The following is a 24002-nucleotide window of genomic DNA, read 5'->3' on the forward strand; positions in this document are numbered from 1 at the left end:
ATTCGCTGACAACTGACTAGCACATTAGCAAAGATGTGTTTGCTTTAATTACGCTCTCGCAAGTTCTGGCAAAACTTTAACTTTCAGCTAATGATTTTCTGTTTTGACAGGCCAGATCCTTTCACACACACACACACACACACACACACACACACACACACACACAAACACACACAAACACACTCAGGTGTCATGATGAATGGAATATCGTGGAAAATATATAATTTTTAAAGAAATGTGTACAAAACAAATCCTCAGAAATGTATTTGATGGAAAAGGATGCAGAGCTTTTGTTGACTGAACTGATGTGGGCTGTTTTAGCAGTTAGCAGGTAGACCTGTAAAGATGAAAGAGAACCTGGAAGACTGAATGATCTCTGTTTGGGTCAGGTGATGATCACCTGATGTTCTTACATGATTTTAATGACCAAATATTTATTTGCAAATTTTAAGTTAACAGTTTCTCAAAGAGTTTTTGCCATCTTAATGTTGCAATAATCATTTTTTTTACCATCTTAGGGGCAATGCTGTGAAGACAACTCTGACAAATATCTGGCTCTTGATGCTAGCCAGGTAGTGTCCAGCAGGTCAGAATGATGACAGCTGTGAGAGAGAATCAAAAAGCTGAAAAAAAAAAGAAGCTAAAAGACGATGAAATGCTCAACAGAGCTAAGACGAGCCCCATAGTTGAGTCATTACTCTCATCGTGTTTCTCAAAATGTTTAGAGACTGTGCTGTAGTTTTTACATTGTTCAGACCAAAAAATTTGTTGGAACAGTCAAAATCAGCAGGGCCAAAAGCTGAGAGCAACAACAACTCTGTTTTGATGGCTTGTTGTTTACAGTAATCAGATTTGTCATGAGCGAAATAAATTGTGGTAAATTGTGATGAATAGCAGCTTGAAAATTGTGTGTCTCCTAAATTGTCCTGCAATAAATGTGAGTATTAAATGCTCGCATCTCAAGATTTGCCAGTAATCTTGAATTACAGAAATACTCTTGAACATCAACTGAAGTGGTGCGCGATGGTTGGCTGTTGAGTAAGACAACAATCTCTGCCTGATTGAGTCCACTTAGGAGGCAATACAAAATGGCCCTTTAGTCTTCTGAAGTGCTTATATTGAGCAGATAGAGCTACGCAGAGTACAAGTATGATAAACACAAGGTATCAAATCAATATCAGCTGACTCACAGAAAGTTTTCAGAGATATAAATGTTTTCACTGAGATTAAAACAAGAAAGACAATTTGTAGTGCCTCCAGGATTCTCCATCAATACATGTCCTTGTCCTGCTCTGTGTGGGGCAACAAAGAATGGCCTTACCAACAACTGTGTCCTCTTGAGGAATAAAAAGAAGCTTTTATTTGAGTCTATTACCCACCTCACTGTATGTGTGTCCTATTTTAAGAGCAAGGCAGATAAAAAGAGAAGCTCATGCAGGGAGAAGCTGCAAAATGACAAAAGAATCCCAACCTGCTCTGAGGCCATATTAAATATTAAACTCCATGTTGTGAGGTGATAATGATTCCGGATGCAACTCATGTGCTATAATAGTACCTGCATGCAGGGAGAACAGTAGGGATGCCAAAGCTAATTAGTGCCTCCCCATAGCAAGGACTGTATGTGGTGACATGGAGACTAGCACACACCTGGGGCGGCCATGCATTTGTTATACTGTCCAAATGCCAGCATTGTTTTTCATAACGATTATTTTTGGACAGTTCACTCATAGTTTGAAGGATGGAGATGGGGAACAGACTGACATGACCTCAGTCAAAGGCCTCAAGTTGGATTCAAACTAATAGCATTTTGTTTTACCGCACCTCAACTAACTCACACACCAGGAGAAACATTACCGATTCACCTGGAAAAGTCATCTGTCAGGCGACCTCTGCTACACCTAACCAGAACCTAACCTACACCTATAACCACTGTAAGCTTTACAAGATGTTTACGGAACTTTTTTTCTTAATTCAAATTACAGCTTTTTATCCTGGTGTGCTTGTAGTTATAGGCTCCAGCTGACCACACATTGTGTCCTAACCTTGGTGTGAAACTGTTTCAATAACAAAAACAAAAAGAAACTTACAGTCAAGACAGCAGTGAAAATATGAAAAACTGGGATTCATTCATAACACACCAGGCATGTATACCTGCAGATGCCTCCGACCAAACTTTTCTATACATGTCCATTTTTTTAGCCATAACAGAGGTCAAAATGTGGCTTGAACAGACTAAGTAATGCTTGTTTGAAGGCTGTGTGATGTCAACCTGAAGCAGTTGTTGATGATTTGCAGCCCCTGTTGGCCGGTTAAGAGGAGTGAAGGATCAGCAATAACTGTTTTTTTCAAAACTTGTTAATCATCGCAACCATGATAAGCATACAGGCACAAATGTGCACACAAATATTAGTCAGCGCGCACACACACACGACCAAACGCATGATCCCTTCTAGGTTTACGCCTGGTGAAGATAATTATGAAAATGTGACACACATTACATATACGCAACCATTGTGGTTCCTCTGCTTCAACTTCGATCTTCTAGGCTACATAATGTAGATTAGTGGCACTACCATAAAAATAACTGAAAGTGAAAGATAAAGAGGGATCATGTCGTGTGGTACACTATTCTGCCAAAACACTCACATTCTAAATCTTTTATAACATTTGGATACTAATATGTCAAAATGGTAATGAAGGATGTGGAAATGCGACACACAAAACCTTTAAGTAGATTATGGATGTTTTCAATGACATATAATGTCCTATGTTCTGAAATACCTCCATTTCACCAATTTGCGCTAAGAGGAGGAGCTGCAGGCACATCTGACTATTTACTGGAGGCTAGGAGCACATCCATGTACAACACACACATACATATGCACACACATGAGCACACACACACACACACACACACACTCTCAAAATGCCCCCATTCTATTACATAAACCTAATCTGTCAGAGAGCCCCCTCTGCTTTCCACTGGGGGTTTCCTCCTCTCTGCAGCTGCCTCTCCTTCCAACACTCCTCAGTTTCCTTCCTCTTCAGTCCCACCAATTTACTCCTCCACTCTTCATCAAGCCCGCTCATTTTCTTCTTTTCACATCTGTGCCATCACAGATGAACCAAGCGCTCACAAGCCTGACTCCAAACCCAATCCCACTGTAACGCGCATGAATCTTGACAGTCCTGCCATCAGTGATATACAGTCCTACTTCAGCTGTAGGTTACTGATCCACTAGATTATATTCAGCATGTAATACTGCTTATACATTTATCCTCAGGGCAGTGTAAAAATAAAAAACATGCGCATGTCTTGAGGATTATCTCATGAAACATGGAGCTGAGGGCAAGTGATGGTATGATAGTATGTATAATATATATTACAGAATCTGGGCTACTGACCTCACAAAATCACCGGAGAAATATTATATAACCATAGCATGTTGTCCTATATATAATTACTTGTGTAGCTGAATGTCAGAAAATGTGCTTGTGAATTATGAAATTGGTGATCTCTGGTGCATGTATGGCTCCTACAGCTGAAATGTTTTCCCATTTGTGGTCCATGTTCTGTTTAAAGCTGAAGAAGAACATGCTGTGTGCTGTATATAATGGTTGTAGTTTGTCTTAAAGCAATGTTGAACTTTGGTTTAACCTCTGTAGCTTTCCGTTCATTATGTAACTACAAATATTGTTGATTGTGTTCAGCAGTTGCTGCTTTGCAACATGCTGGAATGGGGAAATGGGACTTATGATTTTAGAGTCTCTGAAAGGCTGCCACATCCAGGGAAGACAGAGAAAGTGGTCTTTAAAAAAAAAAAAAGGCAGATATGAAAGATAAGAAAAGATCAAGAACTGCGTGAAGAAATGAAAAAAGTCTCAGTGAAAGGAATGTGTGTCCAAATGAAAAGGTCAGTGACACTGATTAAGCCCTGAAGCCCTGTTTGTGTGCACATGCCTGCGTGTGCAGATATCACTTGTTTCTTTATGGCTGTAGGCCCGTACTGGGTTAATCTTGTTGACCTGATGTCTTCACAACTAGACAAAGGCCCTCTTGATGGGGACAGTCATGTTTGTGTGGCTGGGTTTTTATGGGCGTGTTGGGGATTGGAGGGACGTTGGAATATTAGACAGTGCTGTAATGACACAACCTTCATGTTTGGTCTTTATACATTTAAAACCACCCACCTGTATGTGATATGTTTGTGTTGCCACTTCTGTCCTGTCAGGGCGTACCGCCGTTTCCTGACGCTGAATTTGGATGCGCCTCCCAGCTGGTCAGGAACCCCACACCTGGGCCTCTTCATCCACCTACAGGAAAGACGGGAGGAGGCCCCCAATCAACACCAGAGCTGCACTGATCATTCTGCTCCAGGTAGCATCAGGAGCATATTTGAAGTACAGTGACGACATGATGGCTAGAAACCAATTCTGATCCAATGTACATTTTACTGATGAGAGCAAAGTGAGTCATGTCAAGCCCTCAGCTCATTTGTATGTATAAGCGGTTCTAACAGGAGTTGGATGAGATACAAACAAAACACATACATGACAATGCATGAATGCACCACACGTCTAAACACAGCACTACATGTTATTCACGCTTTATACACAAAAGAGGCCTCACCTTATCGTGTTATCGCTACATCAACAGAGAAGCAGAAGAGGAGAAAAAGAAAAAAACAAAACAAAACACAAGCACACTGTTAGCTTATCGCATTTCACTCAGTTTCAGCCCAGTGGTCGGACAGCTGTTAGTCTGCATTCACACTGCTGGCCACCACATTGCCATGTTACAGTTCAGTGGCCAATTTGAGCTCATTGCTATTTGTAGCGCGGTTTGGTATTTCAGTGTTGGTGAGGACAAATGTCAGTGAACAGCATTTTTAGTGATTTGCGGGTGAAAGGAAGGCTGCTTAAAGCCCCGGGGTTAAAATGGGGTACAACACCTATCGTGTTTTATTTCCAATATCCTCACATAACTTCATTTTAATTCTTAATGCAAAGTATAATGTGAATACACCTCTTACGTAAGCCTCGGGTGGGTTTACCCTCCACTACATCATTTGTATGCACCACAGGCAACATCAGAGGACTCTTCTTGTCATTTTAGTTACACCAAAAGTGAGTTCTTCCTCTAAACGCACATCATCCTCGTCCACTCGCGGCTGCTGTGTTCAGGTTTGACTGATTGTACGAGGAGCAACCAAACGCTGTCCCAGTTCTTCCTTCTCTCCCACTATGTATTAATACTTTGACATTTGCAGCTTCTGATCTGACAACGGAGGTGTACTCTCTGTAAAAGGCCCCTTTGATCAAATTAAAACGCCCCACTTAATCTGTGTCGGGGTAACTTTGTGTCTGGCAAAATGGCTTGCCTTCAGAATGCAGAACGGGAGATGAAAGAGAGACTCATCTACCATTTGTCCCTCATTTAGAAGATGTCTAGACCACTTTGTGAGTCTTGGCAATCAAAAACAATAAGTGACTGTAACAACAACATTAGTCTTTTGCTCCTCATCTATGCCTGTATTTAAATTTCCTGTTGTATGTTTGTTCTATGTAAATCACAAAAATCAAGCATAAGTAATACCATCTACTTAATATCTGTGCAGCAGGTCTGTTTTGGCATTTCAATAATTAATCAAGCTAATGAATTAGTAACATTTTATTAACCATCAGTGACTTCTTTGAAAATCTATAAACCACATTTGCAAACTAATATACACAACATTCATTTATTTACCCATACTAATTATTTTCATGCATGCTAATACAAGAAATTAACATTTATACTACTAAATTAAACATTGCAACTCCTAAAATAGGCTACATGTGCAACAGGCCATGTCTCCCCTTTGTTCAAATTTTCATAACTCCCACCCATGAGAAACTCTGCATGAACACAGCTCAGAGCTCAAAGCCCCATATTATTGCATCCTTTAAGGTATTTTTAAAGGAGTGTGACTCACTCTATAGTGTGGCTGTCCAGAGTCCCTGTGACATTGAGGCCGTAGCGGCGCTGCATGGCAGCGATAGCAGACTGCATGACTCGAGCAGAACGCAGCACTGACATTCTGGGGTCTGCAGCAGGGAGGTAACCATACCTCTGGAGCCATGCCTATGGACACAAGCATGGAGAGAGGGAGAGGAAAAAGGTGAGACAATACAGTGATGGGTTTCCAGCTGACAGGCTTATGTCTGTGCAAAAAGAGGTTATAGCACACTAATGGTTAAAAGGTATTAGACACATGCTCATTCGTGTTCTTTCAGACAGTTAGATGTGAAGATTGGTACCACTCTCATTTCTGTACATTACATGTGCTGCTGGAGCCAGCAAATGATTAGCTTAGCTTAGCATAAAGATCCACCTACCAGCACCCCTAAAGCTCCCTAATTAACAACCTCCACTGGTTGCCTGGCAACCTCCCAATACTGTAAGACTGAGAAGTCACTGTGCATAGCCAGAAATTAACATGACACAAAGCATAACCCCTGCAGAAGCCCATCCTCTCATTTTCGCACTTTGGGTCTTCTATGAACTCAACAAACAAAATATGGAATGTTAATTAGTGAACTGGAGCAGTGACAGTACATTTTCTCTACCTTCACACTGAGCCAAGATAGCCATTTCCCCGTGTCCTTTATGCTAGTGTAAGCTTACTGTTTCCATTATGTTAAATATGAATCTAGACTATTCTATGTATGTATGGACATGTGAGTGGTGTCAATGTTCTTATCTAACCTCTGGCAAGGAAGCAAACAAGCTTATTTCCCCAAATGCTAAATGATTATTTAATACCTGCCACTGAAGTGGCCTAGAGTAAAACACTTCACCCACACCTGATCCAGCAGAGCTGCTCAGGGCTAGCAGTGCCAAGGTGTGAGTTCCCATGTTGCCAGCTGTGAATTTATAGCATTGTCCTTGTGCAAGGGAAGCACTTTAATGAGACGATATACTCAACTGAATTTCCCAGAATAAATTAGAGTAAAAAATATTTCCTGTTCTACATGACCTGCAACACCATTGACAAGAGAGTAAGTATTACAAAAAGTAAAGACAAAATCTAGAAGCTCTTTTGTCAGCACATTTCGGTAAGGAAAATGGCATAAGCAGAAAGAGTTTATAGTGTAGACTGTCATCTGTTATCATGTCATTTGGCTTGTCAGGGAAAGGCTTTGGTGTAATAGAGCTTTCAGTGTCCCTATAAAATCCTGCCAGAGGGAATCACAGCTCAGATCTTTGGACCAGGGAGAAGAGGGGGGATCGGCTGGGCTTTCCCACCGAAGAGGCTTTAGGGATTTGGATAGTCCCAGCCGCTCTGTATTCTCCCAGTCTTCATCATAAAAATGGTAAACATATTCGCCAACTGCTGCATTTAGCAACGCGAAACCAACGGACCCATAAAAAGAATATTAAACCAATGCAAAATAAACTGTACTGTTTGAAGTGTGGAGAAACTAGATAAAAGTCTGGCCTTAGTCTCGCCTCAATCTCAAAGACCCAATGAACTCGGAGCTGTCAGGCTGCGTATTTGCCTCAAACCTTTTTCATTCTTCATTCGGCAGAGCTGTGCTGTGAAACCTGAGCGCTATTCTCGTCGTACACAATGTTGTCGAGCTGCTTCAGTCATTATGGGGGCCTGCTGCTCAGGATAGCAAACACACAGAGAATGAAATTCACTAAACAGGGAGGGAAGCATGGTGTGAGAGCGAGCGAGGAGAATGCAATAAAAGGCAAACCATTATTCAACAATGGAACAAATGTGAGTGTACAGCTTCTGTTACAGTGAGCGAGCTTCGTGTCAGGCTCCAAGCAGCAACAATGAGCTCTTCAGAAACTCATTGGACAGGCTGTTAGTGGATATTTATAAAGTGCGACAAACTTGGACAAAAAAAGACGGCTGTTACAGGCGAAGATGGCAATCTGTGATTTTTGGTTTTGATGGAATACAAATTCAATTGAGCATGGGGGATGGTAAGTTAATGAGTTACATTCAGGGCAGTGTCCACATATACTAGAGGAAGGAATACTGTACATGTAATACAGATTGTACAAAGGAGTTGTACATGTAACTGAATTTTAAAAGGTCAGTGACGGGATAAAGCTCATGAAGGGGAATTTAATCTTCGACACTGCATTTGTTGGAAAATAAAGACACAAAGCAGGAGGGAAAAATACTGGGACCCACAGCAGGTCAGCTGAACATGCAGAAATGTAAAATTTGTATGTGTTTGCAATTCAAAATGTATGGAGAAGTGATTTATGAATGAATACAGTATTCACTTGGGTTCAGTTGGAGTAACTCTTTTCAGAAAACTAAATCAATATCTCAGAACACTGTCTCTAAATTTCCTATACTTAGTTCTAAATTACAGTTTTTTTCTCCTTTAGTGGATTAAGAACCAATACTGATATCTCGATACTACACCAAATTGAATGTTATGTCACAACAGATCTGATAGAAAGAACCCAAAATGCATTAATACATAAAGAAATAAGTCTTACAGGCTTCCATTAAAAGGGATAAAGAGAGAGGAACCTACAGTATCTGAGCCAGACTTCCTCTTTGTAGTTTATCTGTGCTGTGATTGGCACACTGACAAATCCCTGATGCTCTGCCTGCCTACTTCCCGTCCCCTGAGGCCTATAGGAAGGCACATGCACAGATTCTTGCTCTGCAGCAATGACTTATCACGCGTCAGTGTGGCAGATGTCAAAATGTTAAGTGTGTCATGGCTCACATTTCTTCGCGCCCTTCTGCACGTTCATATGTCATACTTTGTTCCACCTTTTCTCTCTGTCATTATCTTTAATTTTCCATCTCTGCTGCGTGGTCTGATCTATTTCATGCGTCTCTTTTCCTATCTACACTCTCTCCCCCTCCTCCCCTTGCTCTCAGCTGAGCTGGTGATTATGGATAGACCTTTGGGGAAAGGGGTGCATGGGTGAGATTTCCATTCGACTGCTCAGGTACTGAAACCGCAACTCAGTAATCTGACACACACATAAAGCTCAGAGACACAGATACATGTTCACGAAAAGACTTGCAAACAAGCTTTACACTCACAAAAGCGCTGACAAACACTCCAAAGCCTGATGGCAGAGGGATAGAGGGAGCCATGAAAGCACATGACAGAAATCACAAGACCATACTACAGCCACATAGCTGCACACACACATTGACAAACAAACCAACAAATCTCTCAACACACTCATGTGCAGTTTTAACCTGGCATCAAATTCACGATTTATAAAACTGAAAGTAAGGTTCTGAAAGCATAAACTATGATTTAGCTTTGAAAAACAGATGATTAAGTGACCCTCCGTTAGACCCAGCCAAGTCTAACGACCGATAAATCTTCATTATAATCCTTAGAAAATTATTTTGAACTTTCCAAATCAGAGATGAAACTTTCAGAAGTTTAACCTTCCAAATCTGCAGTTTTAGGATTGTAAATTTGATTATACCTCAAGCAACCTTTACATTATATATTCACACTCGATTACAGACCTGCTTAATAATCATTTTATAGCTCCACAGTAAAGCTTAACTCATTCAAATCCCATTAACCAGCAGGTATCACACACACGTACTGTAAACTCTTGACTTGCTCTCTCTCGCTCTCTCCTTCTTCCACATCATCTCCTCTCTGTCGTGTCACCCTTTTACTGCCGTTCCTTTTCCTCTTAATGTCTGCTTTCCCTTTCCTCGTCCTGTAATCATCCGTCTCCTCTGTGACATCGGGGGTTTTTCATTGTAACCACGCTTGGCTCTGTCCTACAACCACTGCCTTCGTCAATACCCGACTGCTTTTGGGGTAAAAGAGGGAAAAAAAACGATTTAGACGTGGCACTGCATATTTAGCCAAACACAATGGGGTTGTTGGAATACTGTACTGGTACATCAGATGGGTTTGGAAGAGTTGGACCACTTCTTTGTAAGGTGAAGGAAACCACATGGGCAACAACATACAGAAACTGTCTATTCATTTAAAAGGAATTTGCATTTACGACTTGTTGAGTCATGAAGATGAACGTGCGCGCAGATGCAACTTTTTTGATCTTTCGAAATCCTGCTCAGAACATAAGAAAAGTGAAATGCATTTCCAGGTCGAGCAGCACGACTATTATGTAAATGAGAAGCTGCAAAGAAAACAAGACAGTGAGCTTTTTCAAGGTAAGAACTAAGTGAGGCGGTGTGATGCGTTTGGGCTTCCAGACAATGCAGCCATTATCAGATAGAGAGATGTATTGGAAAGGAGGCGACAGAGAAAGGGAGAGCGGAGACTGCTGTTAGATATGTCTGTCACTCAGACACCGACAGGATATTGGATGGTGTGTGTGCGCCTGCATGCAAGAGGTGTTCAGTGCCCCTTTAGGGAGTGAGATGGAGAGGGACGGGCAGGAAGTGCAGGGTGGAGCTGTCACAGAGGTTCAGGCAGCACAATGAATGAATATAGCAGAAAAGAACCAGCCAGTAGCAAACATAGTCAACGGAGTCATTGTGGGCATTTTGTTTCTTCTCTAGCAACATTTTACAGATTGAACAAGAGGTGGTGATTGATACTGAAACTGTGTTTCATTCATGCAGAACTGCTTAAAAAAATTTTACTTCTTGCCCTGACTTAGTTCCCAGTATGGATAGAGTTCCAAAAATGCTATATCCTACATTTCCCACAATGCAACCAACAGAATTTTGGTAATACCTCTCCTGCTCACATCTCTCACGGTCCATGCCTCCAGTTTGCAGCTCAAACTTTCTGTTACAAATGTGTAATCCTCAAGGCCAAGCTGAAATAACCTTAATGACATCACTGTGACATCATCAGGGCCATAATGATTTCAAGAGACGCACGATCTCAAGGCTGAACATATTATTATTATTATTATTAGCGAGAGAGGAAAGGATCAGTAATGTTGGGCATGCTAATAGACAGCCACTGATGTCCACAAACATGTCTTGTAGAAAACATAGAGGAAAGGCTGAAACCAAAACTACAGCAGGTTTATTACTGCCTACAATACAGGCGACTGGTGGCATGTCTCCCACTGCTTGACTACTTCCAGGATGGTGAACCATCTTCCTCCTGTAATCCTCGCGGTCTTGGCTTTTTCTCCTTCCTTTCACTCTCTTATCTGTCCTCATCTCTCACCGTTTTCTTTCTTTATCCTCCCTCTTTGCTGCCATCTTCTCTTTCTCTTTGATTCACGCTTTCTCTCCATGATCTATGGCTCCCGGTGTTCTGCCGATGTAAGGATTCCTGAGAGCAGGAGGCTCCGGCTCGACAGCCTCCTTATTCAATAAGACAGAAATTCCTCCTGTAGTCTCTCAGCAAACAGCTTGTAAGCACAGACAGTGCTGTTCAATAGAGCTGCAATTTTGACTCCTTGTTATAATAATAATGACACAGAATGGTTACCATTTTTCATCTAGTGCTGCATTACAAGTAGTTCCCTGCCACAGATCACAGTAACAGCACTGCAAATAATGCACAGGTAAAATATCAGAAGGAATAAAAAATGCTAACAGGGCTAAATTATTATTTTGACCAGAGCATCTGATTATAACTGGGAGAAAAGCTTCATGAAATGTTAATGAGGAGATAAATGAGACGCACAAATAATACATTGGTGCATTTTCTCTCTTTCCCACTGCATGTAAACATTATGCATAGACTGATTGGGAACTTGGATGGAAATGCTCAGGAGCATTAGAGGAATAGCTCTATATTTTGGAAAACATGCTTATATAGTTTTTTGCAAAGCATTAGATGAAAACATACCATTCTTGTGTGTGTGCATTAAATATGAGGCTAAAGCCAGCTGCCTGTTAGCTTAGTGTAACATCGAGACAGGGAATGGGGTGATGGCTAGTCTGGTTAGAACCAAAGGGGGGAAAAATAAAACAAACAAAACAATTATGGATGCAATTAGACTTAGTCTGTTATAGAGAACAAAAAAGGGCCGCCAGAAACAAAGGATATAGTAGATGTCACATACGGCATCATGAAGAGGGAAAATACATGCAGCTGCCTTGGTATCAGATAAAAATGTTTTAATGAACCAGTACTAATTTTGGTGTCCCTATTTGATTCATTCACACGTCCTTTCCAACTCTAAGCCACATCATGATGCAACTGAATCAAACCAGCCAAGTGTGAACCTCATTAAACAAACATGTGCGATCTAATAATTATGTTATTAGAGAAATAGTGAGTCTTCTGGAAAGAGCAGAATGCTATAATGAGATTTAACTTCTCCACAAATCAAGGCACTTTTGAAGTGGAAAGATAAGGAGTCCACCAGCATGCCCTGATGAAGGCTAAAATGTCTGAAATGCACCAGTGCCTATTTTTGGGTTCTCCACACTTGATTTCACTCCACTTTGAAGTAGATTTCTCTCAAGCTTCTGATGCAAGAGGAGCCCAGCCTCACCTCACTCCTCTACACACTTCTTCAGAGAGAGTGCATTTCATTTTCACCTTTGTCACACTATGAATAAAACAGTGCCTGGCCCTCATATCTACCCTAAAAGGACACTTCAGTGCATTTTTACAACTATAGCTACATAAGACCTGTCAGATACAGAATAAATAAATAAAAAAAACAGAACCAATCTTAGCAAAGTCATCTCAGGTAAACTCAGGCTGTAAACACCTCAGCCATCAGGAAGGTAGTCTATGAATTACAGTGAAAGAGAAGGCAGCGTACTGGGGTGACTCAGAGGCCTTGTGCTCATCCAGATGCTTCACACAAGTACTGAACTGAGGTGAACCCGGAGCGTTCTTGTCCCCGGACCACCCCTCCTCCGCTATCTGACGAGCAGAAGGCGGGCCAATTAGCCGATGGGTGTCATCAAAAGGCCAACCTGCAAGGCGATGGAATTATTCTATTATGGATGAGACTTGCCTCAGGAAGCCCGGTTGGCATGACAACACACTGACAGCGTACGGTGGCGGGTGCCGATGTTGACGTTTGTGACTGATCAGCTGATAGGCACTCTGCCCCCTCAGGTTACAGGGACAGCCTGCAGCTCGTGCTGCAGATCACGTGCGCATGAATTGTTTATGGTGAGACGTGGACATGGCGGTTTGGCTGTGGTCAGAGGGTGAGGGAGTACTGCTGACATTAAAGTGGCTTCAAAAATGGCAACAAGGCAGAGGCCATTCACGTTTCAAAAATGACCACAGCTTTAATATGTATCACAAACTTTATGTCCTTTTTGGAGAAAGCTGCCATACATTTGGGACCTGGCCCTCCAGCATGTGATTCACTGCAATCTTTAAGTAAATGCAACAATTTCTGCGACAGTTCCTGCAATCACAAGTTATTTTTAAAGTTTTTACAACGCTTTCTGTCACTCACGGCGGATTCTGTGATACACGCTGCAATACTGGAGGTAATTAGGCTCAGAGTCTTCTATAAAATCTCAGAATTATGCTTGTGATCAGAGCAGCTTTGTCACAGACTGTCAATGAACTGCTCAGAGTGTGTTTACAAGCCTGAGCTACTCAGAGAAGGTTTATAGGCAGAATGGGACAGAGGAGATAAACTGTACCTCGTATTTGACAGTATTGCTCACTGTGAGTCCACCTGCCTGCTCACAGAAGTTTACGCATACGTACTGTATGTGATAGCATTAGCAATATTAGTAACCCATCATGCATCTGGCTTATAATTTAGCCGTCTTTTGTCTGGGAATCTGTCAGACACAATCAAGCACATTATTCAGTGCTATTAATCAGACAATACGTGGAGTCTATTTCTGATCTTGATAAGTCTGAAGATGCATCTGTCAAAACTGAGAACTTTAACTCCTGGATAATGTTTCACATGAATTAAGCAGACGAGCTAGATGTACTGCCCGGTCCGATTTCACAAACACTAAGTGGCACAGGTGCGACAGGTAAAAGGTTGGCAGGACATAAATACTGCCTTAAATTTGTCTGGAGGCTGAAAAAGTCCCTGTCAATACTCGCCTTGGAGAGCTCCTGGTTTTCATTCTGCTCCTCTAATCAGTGAATGATTTACACTCAAGGATGCTGAGTGAATACAATTAGCTCCATGCTAGGATGGATAATCAGCAGGCACAAACCTTGAACTCCTTTTTCACACTACAAATAACAGGTCTACCAATTATTATTAAGTTAAGGAAGCAGTTGAAGTAGAATTTGCATTTTGGGATAATTCCAGCCCTGATATTAATGGGGATTATGAAGAAAAAAACATTTCTGTATGTGATAAGCACATCCATTTGTCATGGCTTACAGTGGGTAAAGAAACAGACAATGAAGAGGACCCATGTCTCACACGTCCCTTTCCCAACATCTTCACTATTTCTCAAAATTGAATAACACTTGTACCATTTCAAAGTACTCAGCAAAGCAGAGCTATTATATTACAACATCTGGTGGGTACGCCATGCAGCTCAGCACAGAAGGTGGATCTATCTGTCCTGTAATGGAGTTGGGACAGAGCAGCTGGGAGTGACCGGAGCTCTCGGCACAGGTGACTCGTGGGAACATGATCCCGGCCTCCTGGGAAAGCCTGCCGCCTCTGACCACCCTGAATTATTCATCGGTTACACACGGAACCACTGCAGAGTGTGCCAGGGTCGTCAAGGCAACCACAGCCTTCCTGCCCACACCAGGAACCACAAACCCACACACATAATTTAACTGCTCTACTTGAATTCGTACTGTAAAATTTAAAAATGCATGACTCAACATGATGATACCGCAACTATCAGCTGCACCTCATGACCGATGTGATTATGGCAGAGGTCGAACAGGGCATCGCTACATATTTAGCTGCTAGCGCCTACGCACATGCACAGACACACACTCGAATAATACTTTATGCACACCATGTTCACCATCTCAGTGGCCCCATTAGGACAAAATGTCAGAAAAATGTCAACCAAAAATGTCACAGTCTGATCATACATACTGATCAGAACAGTGCTTTTTCTAGTGAATAATCTTTTGGGGGGTTTCCAAAGCTTTTTGATGACTTAAGATGCTGGAAAATGACAAACAGACATGTCTGGATTGTGACATCTGACATCAGCTGATGTTTTATAAAGTCACTGCAGGAAGATCTTTATCTTTACAGACCAAACCTTCAAACAGCTGATTGATATTCAGGTTTCTACGGATGTTGATTTTGGCGTGAACAGTAATGACATCTTCAAACATGCTGCAGTAAAATTATATTACTGCACACACACACACTGCAACAGTAGCTTTGGCTCTCAAATTGTGCAGCATAAAAATACACACACACACACACAAATAGAGTCAGACACGCCCGTGTCTCTAAGTGTTTCTGTCAACAGCTTAATTGACAGCCTTACATGTGATGCCCCATTGGCATCATCTAATGTTGCAGTTGTCAGTCACATTAAAGATTTAGCAGCTCAGTAAGCTGTGACCAAAGATACATCTCAGAGAGAGAAAGACTGTGTGTTGACGTACAGGGACAAAGATTTGGAACAGTGCATAACAAAAACAAGTGGAGTCTAAGGAAAATCAGGTGTGTGTGTGACTGTGTGCGCGATTATGAATCATTTAGGTCAGTGCAGGTGTTGTGTATTTCTCCAGGACTGGGTGAACAGACTGACACAGACACCCCAGTGGCTCAGAAATCTGCTCTCTGCTCTCCAAAGCCAAATGACGTCAAGAATCCTGTGTGTGTGTGTGTGTGTGTGTGTGAGAAAAAGTGTCTGATGTGTGTGTTTGTGTACTTACAATTAGAGGGCTGCATTGGGAGTGGGACCCATTGGATCCTGGGGGATCCTACGCTAACGGCCCTACCACATTGAAGGTGGCTGTGGGCGGTCAAAAAATAAAATGCAGGATTTTCGTGGGATGAAAATTGTAGAAATGTGTTCCTTTGTTGGGAGTCAACAATCACACTCTCCTGAAATACCCACAGGTTTATGAAGAATAAACAACATGTGAACAAATTGTATATTAAGTGACTGACGTACACGTCATGTAAACTGACATTGCCGTGGATACACATCCAACGTACGATGGCTCATAATGACTCTAAATCTAATGTCTGTGTTTAAATGCAGAGAAAGAGAATTTTGCTATGTTATTACCGACAGGTTCACATTATAGGGCTGCACTGGGACAAGACCTGAGCGGGCGGTTTAAACTTTGCTGCGGATGGGAGCGGGTGGTCTGGAACACACACACTGCGGGATGGGCAGAAATCCAGTGGGAGCGGGATTAAAAAGAGCAGTCCTGAGCAGGGCTCTACTGGCAATCCATAATATCATATGATTGCTCAGTCAGAAACGATGGTGAAGCACAGGCGTATTAATACACTCATAAATACGCCTGCATGCACTCAGACACAGAAGGTAAGCTCATACATACAAAGTGGACTGTATGTAGGAGGGATATGGCTGCACAGAAACCACAGCAACAATCTCACACCTACTTTGTTTACGATATGGATGAGAATTGTTAAGAAAATCAAAGAAGAACTGACAAATTAAAGCCCATCACTGAATGTTTTTGTACATTTTCTCAATTTAAATTCTTTTGGAGAATTGTGTAGACTGGTTTAGTAGTTAATATAATTACAGATAACCACCATGGCACAGCAAAGTAAAAGAACATTCAAACTTTTCAAGTAAAAACACACCAAAGTGCCATGTACACTGTTTGACTGCCAAGTGATTTCTGGGAAACGCAGCACAGAAACACCATGCCAGCGAACGCTTATCACCAAAAATAGCAAATAAGAGCTTTCAGATTGTTTTAACACAGTTTTGAATTGCGTTTGGTTATATTTAAGCCTCGACAGGACTGTGAGAGCAGTGGAGCCCCTGCCCCGTGGAGATGACTGGGGAGACGCACACAAATGGCTCCCAATGAACACGTGCACAAGCTCCGAGAAGCGAATACAAGAACCCACGGACGTGAGAGAAGCCACAACTGTTTACACAGACTCGCAGACACATTCACACCAGTTGCTTTCCATTATTCAGATGCCACTCAGGGGCTGAGCACGCCAACTGGTAACATGAGCTGTGACAGGAATGAAGCTCTACCATTTCCCACATAGTGACAACAGCTCTAAGTAGTTAGCGCTGGACAGGACTGTGCTTGGCATGAGCGCAGTGCTGAAAACAGCTACAGCAGTTACACTCGTATGTGACTCACAATTTGGTTCAGTGAGGCTGAACTCATGATATTAATAACAATAGTTCGTTTTGCCAATATAGAGTATTTAATGAAATGGAAGATGACGTGGTGTGTAAAGTGGAGACCAAGGACAGCTGTGTCTCCCAGTTACCACTTTTTATGCTAAGCTAAGCTAACGGGACAATGGCATGTGGCGCTCTATTGATGGTATAGATACAAGACTGGTACTGATCTTAATTCTTAATCTTAATAAAAAAAACTATTTCTCTAACACAATACAACTAATAATCAGATCACAGTATGATTAAAACTGTCCAATGCTGTCGTATTGGATTGGCCCTATAGCCCCAATAATTCAATAATTTTGATCACAACTGCATCTGTAACAGCAGGTGCCAACGACAGATTAATAACAAAAAGGCACCTTGTGAATTTCAAATTACTCGTTACACCCAAAGACATAGTCCTACTTGTATATTCAACATGACAGATTTTGGCATCTTTCATATTTTGCAATCGTGAGCTGCATCTCGCTCACAGTTGTGACAAAAAGTCAATAGCTGACTAATGCTGTTTTACAAGCAAAATCTAATCAATTGCTCTTTGACACGCAGTCTGTCCACCACATTTCATGGAAATCGGATCATTCTGGAGACACCTCACCGACAGACAGAGGAAATAGATCAAATCCATGGTGAACTTAATGATGACAGCTGACAGTCAGCTGAATCTAGCTAATTTATTAATTCATTCATCCATCTGAGGCAGGATGTGCCAACAGATGGGAGTGCACCAGAGCAACTTTGTGCTCCCTTTCTCAGCAGACTACCTCTGACTACTACTTCCCTTTGTCTCTGGCGAGCATAGTGGCATGATTCAAACACTTGATGTGACTCAGAGTGAGGCGCCGCACCTGATGCCTCTCCGTGAAATGCTGAGTGTAACCAAGGCAATGTGATGCTCATGAGGCTTTGGCGCTTCCGCATTGTTGTTATTGTTGTTGTGTTCCTAGAGAAAGCTACTGTGGTGAGAAAAATCAGCCATGAGTCAAAACATCACAAATCCCGACGGAATGAAAAGAAGGCAGACTACAGAGCTGGAAACAGCTGCGAGTGATACAGTGAGGACTCTATGTAACCAAACACAGATGGAATTAAGCGCATTTAAGATGAATATATTCCTTTTTCACTGGAATGTTTGTAAATTCTCAAAGTGCACATATCGGTCACATGCCTGCATTTAAAGCTGAAGTCACAAAATGTACTTTCATTGATGGACTTGGCCTGGAAGCCTCTCAAATGTATGAAGTGAGAGTCTTAAAGAATCAGCTCAATGCAATCACTTAAGACAAAATGGGAGTATAGCTGAACATTGTTCGGGCTGGCAGCGTGTTTGTGGCACCGAGCGGAGAAAATTCTTGTGCAATATAACTGAAATTTGATCCAAACTGTCAGAGTGTCAAACGCAGAAAAGGAAAAACAGATTAAAAATCCATCATCTCCCTTTTAATTACTCTGTGTTCTATAAAAAAACTAATGATACACATAACTCAGGAAAGCTCAGCTGCTTGCACAGACTGCCAACAGTATGTGGCCTTACAGAGAAAGCATTAAATTGACTTTACTTTTTCCTTATAAAATCAATATGGACTGAAACAGAAAATAAAACTCACAAGGAGATAAATGAAATTAGCTTGTGGCTGTACCATTGTTAATGACATCGTCTAATTTGTGGGGAAAATTACTTCTTCAGGGAAGACAATCGGATAAACAAAAGCTGAGGAGCTTTCGGAAATATTTGAGCAGTAAGCTCAGACGGGCACATCTGTGGTGTTAGACTCAACTGAGGTGTTACAAGTTAGCATTAATTACTGTTTTATCGCCCAAAGACAGGCGGTACTTTCTGCAAAATGCCATCAAGAGCAAAGAAAACTACAAGAAAAGGACAAAATACGGTAAAGTGCGCCGTGAAGTCAGATCCAGGAAGTCGGCTCTAAGTTTGACCAGTCAGACCGCAGTCTGACCAGCAATTACAGGGCAGGTTTAGGTGACCTTTCTTCTCAAACCACAGCTGTTATTTAGGGGAAATACTCATCTCTCTTTTTGTTACCCTCTATAACCTGTGGTGCAACTGCACACACACACAGTCATAATAAGTGCAGTAAGTGGCTCCAGTGAAACCAGTTCAGCACAGTCCACAGTCTTTCCAAAGCAGAAACTGTTTAGAGCCGTTCTGTTCTGCTGCTGGCTGTATAATACTGCAGCGACAAACTACAGCACTGTTTACAAAGCTCTAACAGCTAGACGGATGTTGGGCTACAGCTCTGCCCTTCTTCAGCTGCATCTTTAGCGTCAAATAATGTCTTATTTAGCCCACTGAGTGCACCGACTGCCCCGGACAGTCTCACTCTGATACTTCAGGCAACTTGATGCTCAGACCGACCTACAGTTTGCTCAAGGGCACCTCAACAGCTGTGGGTAAATGGGTGACATTCTGGTCAAAAGCTGCCCTGTATCCTTACGAGTTCTCTCACGACAATGATGACGGCTAAATGAGGGGCCATAAATGGCTCATATTACACTGAAAACCCAACTTTATACTAACAACAAGAGTGTTAAGATGTGGGAGCTTTGGAATCCTGCAACACACACCATCATGTCAGGAAAGCTAAAAACACAGTGATCACAGATATAGAAACCACATTTATTCAATGCTACATTCTCCTGGCAGGATAATCCACTGACAAGTGTGAGCACAGCGGTGTCTTTACATGACAGGCATGGCAGGAGGCTGTCAATCAACATACATTTAGATTCAGAACCTCTTATGATGCTTTTGCTCTTGCAAAAATGCACTGACTGGTATTCTTACAATTCATTCCTATAAAAGTGTATTAATAAAGCGATGGTTTTAAGTTTCCTTCTTATTTAACCACAGGGCTAAACGCTCACTCATTTAAAACGCCAAAGGAGGGCAGTTCATATCCATGTTTGCAAGTCACTTGGCTGCTACAGATGGACTTCAAGCAATTCTTAGAAAACAGATTTCATTGTGCAAACTGCTAATATGTACAGAACGAAGGATCAGTGGGCCTTGATTACAATACATTTAGATGTAAGAACAAAGGACAACAAAGGAAAACTTGGAAAAGAAACAAGAGATGCAAAGATGAGAGAGAATGGATGGTGAAGCCAAGCCAAGAACCTGAAATGCATCCTAACATATGAGGATGATAATAAGACCAGCCATAATCAATAATCGCTTATATTTCCAGGGCTGATTATGTCCTGCAACTGAGAGCGAGGCTTCATCTTAATGAAAAACATGGGTTTTGGCATCTGATTGGCAGAGGTTGAAGGTTATTTTGGGGGAATATGAACAGGAAATGGTCAAAGATCGATTGATTACAAAGACCAAACCTTTTTACATCCCTCTGACTTCCCTCCTCGTTCTGTCATGTGAGCTCGGACATTTTAACTGGATAACCTGTAGCATCTGGACTAAATCTGCTCCCCGCCTCTCCAAAGGGAACAGTGTGGCATGCCAAGCTTGCAAATCATGTGGATATGTGGATGTAGGACTTAAATGACTGTCAGTAGACATGCCAGGATGTTCCTGTGTGGTGTCTCTGTGTGTGTGTGTGTGTGTGTGTGTCAGCAGCCAAGTGTGAGAGACAGTGAGGGGCTGCGGTGTAACACTTTCTGACAGCCTTATGCCTTCAACTTTGGCTAAAGGGAGGTGATTTGCTTGGGAAATACACGAGGGACAGATATGCTCTTGACAAAAACCCAAATTTCTCTCTTTACCCAAGAGAGGAAAGCTCGTGTTAGTTCTGCAGAAACATTGATTCTTTTTAAAGGCCGATTGAGTGTTAAAGTTTATTGGCGTAGCACTTGTAGCCTCAAGGCTTTTAACAATCCATTAAGATGGGATATCAGATCAGAATAAAAGCCCCCCTTTGAAAAGAAAATCTTTTTCTCTTTCTGCCTGTGAACCCATAAGATCTCTCGGCGCAGAGCTAAGCCTCTGAGCATGTGCTGCTTTTGTTACAATGGCACAAGCGATACAGATCTGAATGCTCTAAAGTGGAGCCTCTCATGTCCTGGCTGCAAGTCAAACGTTCAAGTCACGGACTCCTAAAAACAAAGAATATTTGCCCTATTGACTCATTGGCAGGATGTACGCTGTTGTGGACAAATAGAGTTTCTGTGGTACTGTGGGAGTATCAGACTGGACTAAAACTGGACCAGTCTTGTGGCCTAAGCTCTCTATTGGGGACATTTTCCATCAAATTATATTAAGAAACTCCTCATGCTGCTTGGTAACACTCAGTGGATTTGTAAAACCCCAGATGGGGAGGGAAATAAGATCATTATAATCCACCTTAAATATGATTTAGCTTCAAAGAAGAGTGAAAAGTGCAGAAGAAGGTGAAGTGCAGCCCAGCTGGACATCTCACAAAGACCCTGTTGTTCCTGACACATCAGCACAGACTTCAACACGAGCTACAGTGTGCCTCAAATGCAGCAGTCTTTTGGAGGAAGACAACAATAAAAAAAAGTAGACTAACACGGTTTCAGGGGCTTTATTGAAGTGCTGTGAGCACACTAACAGTCCCGGGTCTTACCTCCACGCTGAACGGCTGCTCCTCTCCGTTCACGGCACATAAAATCCACAGCAACAACTGCAAGCATAACGTCCCCATACAGCAGCTATTAAGACATCTCCTGCTGCGGACCGCCAGTAAAACCATAGTGGACCCCGCTGCTGTCGCTTAGTGTCTCTGCTCACTTTAATTTACAGTCGGTACAGACAAACGGACAACGGGGGTAAATCCTACACGCTGAGCAGCAGCATAGCCGGTGTGTCGGCGAGTCTCTGGCGGAGCCCAACAGCGGAGGACGGAGGAGAGGAGAGGAGAGGAGAGGAGAGGGGAAGGAGCGGGGCTCGTCGACCGCCCGCGCCGCTGCTTTCTCCGCGGTGTCAGGAGGAGGTTATCCCCGGGGAAACACTCGCAGTTAACGCCTGTCAGCAGCCTCCCGGTCCCGCAGTCCCCGGGCGAGTCCTCCGGTACACCGGCCGTTGTTCCAAGCGGACGCGTCCAGCTCGTTTTCTGCACCGCGCGGCATAGCTGCCCGTTTTCAACCGTGGTTCCCACTCGGTGCGCATGCGCGGACTGGCATGAGAGCCCCCCCCTCCCACCCTCTTCTTACACCACCCTCTTCTTACACCACCCTCCTTCCCTCCATCCAAAGTCTCCCAGAAAAACAGTCCCGACAATCTCTGTTTGAAATGTTTGTCATAAGCTCACGGCTCTTTGTTTCCTTCACTCAGCACATCACTGGCTGCTTGCTCATGCAACTAAAGTCTAGAAGAAAGATGGTTTTGCAGTGTCAATTTACCAAAGACATCCTCTGATCACAGCTTTACAAATAGGAACAGACTGCAGCCATTCCTCACATTATATCACTGTCCCAATACATTGTCTAACATTTGGTAAACAGGCATTGCTGGCTTATTGTGGGTATATTCATGAATCTAAATGTCCCAGTCTGTCTAGTTTCTTTTCTTTTCTTTTCTTTTTTTACAGCATTTTACAACCATGACCTACATCAGGACAGGGCTGTATGATTGAAGCATTGATTTCATGTGGCCTAAATTACTTTTTACTCAACAGTCATGTGTTTTTCTCTAATGTGCACTCAAGGAAATATCGATGAAACTTGTGTTGGTTTATTCATTTTGCACAAAAACGCTGTCAGTTCCATGAGAATATGGTTTTATTCTATTTTCCTTCTCATTTGATAGTGTAACCTGATTATATTATTTATTATTATTTCTTCTTTCTTTCCACTGCATGTTCTATCTCTCTCTGTGTGTGTGTGTGTGTGTATTTTATTTACAGTGTTTAGTTTATAAATCCTTCAAGGCCACTAGAGGGCAGTGATAGGCTCCGTGCTTATTTCAAATAACCACAGCCGTGGACTCTCTATAAAGATCCTCAGTGAAAGTGAGTCTTCAAAAGTACCCAGAAGCCTCCTCTGTGGCTCAGCGCTGTTTCCAGTAGGTGATGATGATGATGCCATCGACTGTCACTGCAGTTACTGTAGAGTCACTGATGTGTTCAACGTTTAAAGGTGCCGCTCACAGGCAAACCTTTCATCGAGGCCGAGTCATCTTTACAGTTACACAGCACACTGTAATGATTTTATGTTTCAGATATCTATATTGAAATATCATGCAAGAGCTGTTGCCTGGTAGAAAATCATACACTGACTTGTGGCTCTCCTATAACACACAAACAAAACTGTATCTAATGAAAAAGCCTTTCTCTAATCTCCTCGGATAATAGAGAAGGGTCAGATCTAATGAGCCAGATCAATGATTTTCCACTTACACTAACACCAAGGGATGAGGAACAAGTGCATGTGTGTGTCAGTGTGTGAGTGTGTGTGTGTGTGTGTGTCTGTGCCAAAGAAAAGTTAGGTGAGCCGCACCATTAGAGCATTGATGAGGTTTCAATTTGCACACACACAAACACACCACCCTCCCCCGGGGAATTCTCACTGATCACACTAAATGGAAAACTCCATTTAAAGTTTTCAGCGACATTACAGTCAGGAATAATGATCTGTTTGACCCCTGCGTGGCCCCTGAGCTGTCAGTTTCTATAGGACCCACTGCACCGCTGAAGTGTTTAAAACAAACATCATCGTGCTCACTGTAAGCCGCACCAGCATTATTGATGATACAGTTTACACATGTACAATTTACATCTCAATACAGTCAATGAGAAAGACTGGGCCATTACACAGGGGGTGCTTTAACCCATG

General features: G+C 42.3%; 1 protein-coding gene across 2 annotated transcripts in view; it reads right to left on the bottom strand.

Moving 5' to 3' along the window:
* The window catches only part of LOC139221020 (matrix metalloproteinase-16-like), a 68121-nt gene extending 46173 nt beyond the window's left edge, over window positions 1–21948 (bottom strand). Inside the window, exons 1-4 of one of the 2 annotated variants that reach the window (XM_070852922.1) lie at window positions 21797–21948; window positions 5976–6124; window positions 4631–4645; window positions 4192–4314 (exon numbers count right to left, since the gene is read on the bottom strand). In XM_070852922.1, the coding sequence (XP_070709023.1) occupies window positions 4192–4314; window positions 4631–4645; window positions 5976–6124; window positions 21797–21922 (413 nt within the window). In that variant the 5' untranslated portion in view covers window positions 21923–21948. The remainder of the gene's footprint in view (window positions 1–4191; window positions 4315–4630; window positions 4646–5975; window positions 6125–21796) is intronic. The other variant, XM_070852923.1, reaches the window with a different exon arrangement.
* Window positions 21949–24002: the final 2054 nt, after the last annotated feature.

This window comes from Pempheris klunzingeri, chromosome 21 (assembly GCF_042242105.1).
Source record: "Pempheris klunzingeri isolate RE-2024b chromosome 21, fPemKlu1.hap1, whole genome shotgun sequence".
In the NCBI taxonomy this organism is placed as follows: domain Eukaryota; kingdom Metazoa; phylum Chordata; class Actinopteri; order Acropomatiformes; family Pempheridae; genus Pempheris; species Pempheris klunzingeri.